The 7,482-nt window shown below is 36.4% G+C and overlaps 1 protein-coding gene across 1 annotated transcript; it reads right to left on the reverse strand.

The window, feature by feature from the left end:
• Positions 1-5,749: 5,749 nt before the first annotated feature.
• LOC131651455 (uncharacterized) lies at positions 5,750-7,183 on the reverse strand. The gene is made up of 3 exons (XM_058921116.1): positions 6,757-7,183; positions 6,377-6,663; positions 5,750-6,259 (listed from the first exon to the last, which is right to left on the reverse strand). Exons 1-3 carry the CDS (start codon positions 7,181-7,183, stop codon positions 5,750-5,752), a joined length of 1,224 nt encoding a protein of 407 aa, XP_058777099.1.
• Between the last annotated feature and the right edge of the window lie 299 nt (positions 7,184-7,482).

Consider the following 7,482-nt stretch of genomic DNA (forward strand, 5'->3'; position numbering starts at 1 on the left):
TATCCTAAAGGAAGGGAATTAAACGGATTACCCTAAGTTTCAAAGATTCTATGTTCGTGAGTCGGTTAAACGAAGGGAAGGTGTTAGGCACCCTTCGTCTCCCTTGTATTCAAGGGGACCCCTTCTAGATTTAGGTTTAATAAGTTTTAAATTTGAGATACGGCAAACGTACATTCACCTATATCAGAAAAAACGATTTTTATTGATATTAGGGCAAAGGTTAGTTTTTGCTAATTTTACTCGCTAGGGTTTCGAAACCCTATGCCTACGTATCCTCTAGTGCAATGAGGAAGTCAGAGTACCGTAGTTCATATTTGTTTGGTTAGCGCTTTTTTACGAGATTGTGTAAATGGTTTCGAACGATTCTTAGAAATTCGTCTGAGTTTGAAAAGATGTGTAATTGGGGGCGAAGTTTGTAGTTTAGTTGGAAAGTAGATCCACAATCTCCTTTTTTTTTTAAAAAATAAGACATTGAATTTAGAATTATAGTAGTGAAAGATACCAATTTGATTGGTTAGATGTCTTAAGTAAACTTGGTTAGTATTTTAGAAAATAGAAGTGAAAATTAGAATAAACCGATGATATTTGAAATTAGAATTAATACTTTAAAATAAGAGGTTAGTATTTTTATAAAATAGTTAAAACTAAATTGGATAATTTATAACTTAATAATATATACAAAATTATTATTTCCTAAAGGAAATATTAAATATAAATTACATAAATTAATATGTATTTAATTAAAAGACAATATTTTATTATTTTTTTATATTTTTATTGTTTTTGTTTTATTTTATTTTTATTTGTTTTTTGGTGTTTTTAATGCTTGATACTCTAAACAAAATAAATTACTCAAATAAATTACATAGATCAAATTAAACTTAACTAACTAAATTAATTGAAAAAAAATTAAAATGAAAAATGCCAAGAAAAGAGCAAAACGTGTACATACAGTAGCCTTCTTTAGAATTACATCCTCATTTATTCTGTGTGTAGTATTTTTATAATTTTCTAACGGTCTAATTCCATAGTGACACGTGGCAGTTTATTTAATAAAAAGAAAATAAAATATATGATGCCATAAGGAGTAATTAGTCATAACACATTTATCTCTCTTTCCAAACCAATGTACTCCTTCTTCTCCATCTACTTTCTCTCAACATTTCCAGATCTCAGACAAATCAAACAAATTCTAAAACCAAACCAACAATGTTCACTCAAAACAATATTTTGCACATTCAAATTTTAAAACATAGAAATAAAAGCTGCATCTTTAGAATAAGTACAAAAGGTTACCGGGGATGGAGTTCTGATTCCGGCGATGTGGCACGGTGTTGATCGGAGAGAGGGAAGTCTTAAGGTCGTGCGCCGATTCCGATCGGAAAGGGCGATTTGTGTCCCAACGCGGTGGCGCCTTAGCTCGGAGGGAGTTTCGTTCTTACGTGGTGGTAAGACGAGAGCTTGGACTATGTTTTTCGACTGAAAAACTCGAAGTCCGGTAATGGTGTTTTTAGTCTCTTCTGTATATTTTTTCTTATTTCTCCAAAACTCTCCCCCCATTTCCGCTTTCAATCCTGTGTTCTTATAGCCTAAATCAAAGATGGAATTAAACAAAACAATTTATTGACATCAAAAGCTTTGTCCCATGTTTAATTCTCTTCAAAGAATTTTAAGATGCTGTCTTGAAGATGTTTTGGAAAGTTTGAGTATTTTGTCGTGTAAATATTGGAAAGTTCTTAATTTTGGCCGTGAAATCTTGGTGAGAATAAGTGTTTTATTGCAGTTATTTTTGTTTATTTGGACCGAAGAAACTCTAATATATGGAAACCAATTTTTAATAAAAAATATAACAAAACTTATTAGTGAAATCTTATAATAATAAAATCTAATTATAAAAATAAGAACTAATAATAAAAATCTAAAATTTTAATAATTGGAAAATATAACAAAAAATAGAATAAAATTATCGGAGAAGGTGTGATTTCATATCTTGGGACACCCGTTACTCTTTAAATATATCTCCTTGTCAATAATGCTAATCAATTTATTCAAATTAAATTTACACTATAAAACATGTAAAGTGTCAAGCAAAATTTAATTATTAAAAAATAAAAATAATTCAAAGTAATTATTATATATATATATATATATATATATATATATATATATATATATATATATATATATATATATATATATATATATATATATATATATTGTTAAATGTTAGTAAGATTGAATAAAAAAGTTTATAAAATTAAAGTTAAAAGAAATTTAAATATAGAAACAAGTCGGGCAAATTTGGGGTATGACAGCTGCCCCTATTTAATTACTCTTCGATTGAAGGGTGTGAGAGTACGCATTTCTCGCACGTTCGAGTCGAAGGGTTATTAAATACCGGAAGACCCCAAAATTTGCCTAAAGACTCTTTTTGAGAAGTAGTTTGAAAAATAAAGTAAGTAACAAAAATGGGCAAGGATGATGTGGATCAATGCCTGAGAAAAGTAGTCGCACATTTACCACAATCTAGGGGGTAGACAATACGGGTTTTGAAATGATATATTGAAGGCTCACGACTCGAGGGTCGGAAAATCACGACTCGAGGGTCAAAAAGAAACAATAAATTGAAGACTCACGACTCGAGCGTCAGAAAGGAAGCAAACTCACGACTCGAGGGTCAGAAACTCGCGACTCGAGGGTCGGAAAGAAACGACATATTGGAGGCTCACGACTCGAGGGTCGGAAAGGTAAAACTCACGACTCGAGGGTCGGAAAGGAAACAAACTCACGACTCGAGGGTCGGAAAGAAATGATATATTGAAGGCTCATGACTCGAGGGTCGGAAAGGAAGCAAACTCACGACTCGAGGGTCGGAAAGAAATGATATATTGAAGGCTCACGACTCGAGGGTCGGAAAGGAAGCAATTAGTTGAAAACTCGCGACTCGAGGGTCGGAAACTCATGACTCGAGGGTTAGAAACTCACGGCTCGAGGGTCGGAAACTCACGACTCGATGGTCAGAAACTCACGACTCGAGGGTCGGAAAGAAAGCAAACTCACGGTTCGAGGGTCGGAAACACACAACTCGAGGGTCGGAAAGAAACGATACATAGAAGGCTCACGAGTCGAGGGTCGAAAAGGAAGCAAACTCACGACTCGAGGGTCGAAAAAGAAGCGATATATTTAGAAATTCACGACTCGGAGGTTGGAAACTAACAACTCAAGGGTCGAAGATGAAATGAAATATGACATAAGGGTCATTATCGTCGGTAGGGTTACCAGGAAATATACGAACAGTATTGTACTGGTATTGGTCTTTGGAAAAGATCGTATTTGTGAGACCAAAATAACACAAGGTCAAGAAGCTTGCAGAAAGCAACAACAAGAAGAAATGATTTGAGAAAAACCTGTTGGTAATACCACTCGGGATACCTGAGGAATAAAGAGTTCTCTTCGGAGAAGTTACACCAGCCTAACTAGGGAAGCAAAGGGTGCTTCATAAAAACTTTAATCTGGCTTATGCTTCGATGCATGTTTGAATCATATATTTCTTTTAGCGTAATGCTCCACCTTAGTGGAAATGCTACGCGTTTTTGGAGGATGCAATGTGATATGCAGAGAAAACTAACAAGAGCTCAATGAAATGAGTCTTTTAACATCTGCTGAGGTACGCCAACCATCTGGACTTAAATCTCTAAATAAGTTGAGGATAAAGATACATCCCTGATGTTGGAAGGCCAGCAACAATCGGGCTTCTATTGAAGATAACGATCCTGACTTCTCGACATTTTCTTCGAATTCACAAGTTGTATAGCCTGCACCCGGACTTAACTCGATCAATCCTTGAAAAGAAGGAAAAGCCCAAGTATACTATCTTGCCCCAGTCTGCAGGGCTTTTGAAGGAATTCGTTTCAAGAGGACTTCTTGAAATTTGTGCCATCATAGGTAACATGCCCCAGTGTCATGAACCGTGGAACATTGCCCATGGTTTGCCCAAGTTTGTGATGGCTTGGATGATGCTTGGGTAACAGACCCTTATTACTCAACACTTTGAGAGATTCTCCGAATCTTGACCTGACTGCCCCAGATTACTCAATATTATGAGAGATTTTTTTTGAGTATTGACATAACTACTCCAGATTGACTGAATCTGAGAGATCATATCTCGAATTGATTGCCCCAAATTGACTGATTTTTTACTCGACAAGTACTATCATTTTCTTCTGTGCCCCTTAGTAATCATACTTTGAGATATTTTTGCCCCAACTCGACGGAGTTTTGAAGACAGCTTCTCCTTCGGGAGGACGCAACTTTTCATTAGAAGCTCATTATGGAAGTTTCCTTGATGTCAAACACTTTTTCATATGCAAAGAATGTTTATCATGAGAAATATAATTCTAATGCAAACCCTATGTTTGTCTTGAAACTTAAAAGACTTATTATTGAAAGGATGTTGTAACATCGAATTTTTTCCTTTTTTTTTTGTATGAAAGATGGTGTGATACCAACTCAAAAGTTTTAGCAAGCCTCATAGGAGTCAGATTACTGTACTCTCGTTTATAGTATGCTTTCGAATTAACCCATGCTTCAATTAGGACTTTTAAAGGTTGTAACGTGGCCTGGTTCACGGTTTTAGAAAAAAGGATTTAAGGCTCAAAGATATTTGGTGCCCACCCAATCTCCATGATGTTCTCCAATTCTATATTCAGTTAACTCGATATGAGCACTCATATCTCAAGAGGAGTTTTGTTGCGGTTGAGGAATCGATGAGTTTTTTATGGACATGACAGTCATTCACCTTTTGTTCTTTGGTGTCTGATCATACGACTTTATTCTTTGCTGAGGATATTTATTTCGTAATCCTTTTGTGCCTTACAAGCTCTTCATTATGTTTTGCTTTTTTTGTTCCCTAACTTTTTCCTAGACAAATTCTTTTGAATTTTGATTTGGAAGTCCAGCGGGATGCCCCAATTTTTTTTGCCTAAGTCACTTGTTTTCAGATTTTTGACTTAGCGGGCTTTCTTTATTTTCTCTTTTTTTCATTCTTTTTTCTTTTTTGAACAAGTCGTGTGATCTCAAGTCTTTTGACTTGTTGAAATAATTGTGACTGTCTTAGTCCTTGGTCGGTGAGGGATAACCATTGTGGTTTTGATTTTTTTGACCTCTTTACGTGTGAGGGATAAGGTGTGGTGATCCCCAAATAGGACACTCCTTTTGAAATTTGAACGCTCGATCAAATTAACTGAAGAATACCCGCCCCAGGGTTAAAAATGAAGGTTTTTTTGAACAAAAAAGAAACTTCTACTCCAAGGCTCAAAGGGGTTAACGAGGGTCTATCTTCCTTATATCTCCGGTGTTTAGGGATCTGAAACAATGCCTGTACATCATCAGCAAGGTTTTATTCAAAAGCGTACCATTTGAAAATCTTGGTATCATGCTCATCATCCTCCCTCCAGAGTTACTTTACTTTTTTAAACAAGAGTTGAGTATCACAAAAAGCAATTAAAAGCGATTAAGAGAGAAAACGAATAGATTGCTTCAAGACAAAAATATTCAATGCATTATGATTATTATTTCAAAAACAAACAAGTTTTGCATACAATAAAGTACTGAACAAAACAAGAAAATTAAAAATGAGAGTGCAGAATGAAACAAAGATTGCCAACATTGAGGAGACTTGATTCCGTCTAGACTTATTGCTTCGGAAGATGCGCTTAGTAGTTTTGACGCTCAGTTGAGAAAGGAAACTTTAATTCTGACCGTTTGGTGTGAAAACAATAGTCTTCGAGTCAAGCAGGTCTTGTACCTTATCTCTAAATGGCTTACAGTCTTCAATTGAGTGACCAGGTGCCCCAGCATGGTAACCACATCTGACGTTGGGATCAAATTTCAACGGATAAGGAGGAATAACAGGATCCAACTGCTTGGTTTCCACTAAAGAAAGCTCGAGTAACTGAGATAACAATTGACTATAAGGCATAGGAATCATGTCAAACACTCTCTTTGGCTTCCTGTACCTTTGCCTACCCTGTTGACGATGATCATGTTGATAGTTTTGCTGCAGAGGAGCATACTTAACTGATTGATATGGCTTTTGTTGAACAAACTCAATTGGTGGCTGACTAATAGTTGCAGCACAGATTTGTGGAGCATCCTGATTAGGAGTAACTTCTGTCATCTGATAACAAGGGATCTGAACTGGAGAATAAGCATGACCTTCTTCTTCAACTTCTGAAATTGTACTTGTTTCTTCATCATCCTGCTATGGGAATTCAAAAGTAGTAGCAACATCCTGAATCTTACCAGTCTTAAGACCGTGCTCAATTCTTTCTCCTGCGACAACCAAGGCTGAGAATTCAGAAGTGGTACATCCAACCATCCGATTCAGATAGGGGTCTTGCAAAGTGCCCATGAACATGTCAACAAGTTCTCGTTCCAAAAGGGGCGGTTGAACTCTGGCAGCTAACTCTCTCCATCTTTGTGCATACTGTCTAAAAGACTCATCAACTTTCTGAGTCAAACCCTGAAGTTGAATTCTAGTAGGAGCCATATCACTGTTATGCTTGTAATGCTTGAAAAAGGCTTTGGCTAGATCTTTCCAAGTTCGGATGTTGGTCCTTTCAAGCTGGGTATACCATTCAAGAGACGCCCCACTAAGACTATCTTGAAATAAGTGCATTAGAAGCTTATCATTTTCTGCATAAGGAGCCATCTTGTTGCAAAATGCCTTTATGTGTGTCATCGGGCAAGTGGTACCCTCGTACTTCTCAAAATTGGGGACTTTGAACTTAGGAGGAATCTTGATACCAGGCACCAAGCATAAACTAGCAGCATCTAAACCAAGGGAATCACGATCCTCAATAGCTTTCAATCTCTTGTCTAAAAGACGAAACTTACCCACATCTTCATCCGTCGGGAACTTAAAGGTATCATAAGGCGAAACAGAAATATTCTCAAGGTGCAGAGTCTCGTTGATAGGATTTTGAATAGTGTTTCTAACATTCTGATTCAAAGGAACCTCTTGGCTAAGATTGACACCTTTTCGATGAACGTCACTTGGATCACCAATAACATCTGGCGTCTGAACAGGCTGCCTTAACTCTTCTTGTCCATGGGCGATGGCTTGAATAGCTTCCATAAATGGACCCATATTAGTCCACGTCTGAGCCCTAATCTCTGCCATCTCTGTCTGAAATTGTTCCATGATAAACCTCGAATGTCGTAAAATCAGATTTGTTGTCGTCTGATTCTAAATAACAAGTCAAGTTGCGAAATGAGCTCCTGGTAGAAATGCATGAGATGCATGAATGATAAGAGAAATAAACTCATATGATGTTTGATGTAATGGTATGCGAATATATACTTTATTTTTATTTTTGAGGATGCTACAATTTTCATGGACATGCAATGCAATGTGGCGTAGGGTGAAGATTATCGTAAGGATACCCCCCACTATTTAAGGGATAAACAAATAGAAACCAC

The sequence above is a fragment of the Vicia villosa genome, linkage group LG2 (genome assembly GCF_029867415.1).
Source record: "Vicia villosa cultivar HV-30 ecotype Madison, WI linkage group LG2, Vvil1.0, whole genome shotgun sequence".
NCBI classification, from domain to species: Eukaryota; Viridiplantae; Streptophyta; class Magnoliopsida; order Fabales; family Fabaceae; genus Vicia; species Vicia villosa.

Bases quoted from the DNA above. Each gene is read 5' to 3' on its own strand.
- LOC131651455 (XM_058921116.1), bottom strand. From the start codon at position 7,183: ATGGCAGAGATTAGGGCTCAGACGTGGACTAATATGGGTCCATTTATG. The intron at 6,664-6,756 runs GTACCACTTGCC...ACTTATTTCAAG, and splicing joins CAATTTTGAGAAGTACGAGG to ATAGTCTTAGTGGGGCGTCT. The intron at 6,260-6,376 runs GTTGGATGTACC...TTCCCATAGCAG, and splicing joins ACCCCTATCTGAATCGGATG to GATGATGAAGAAACAAGTAC.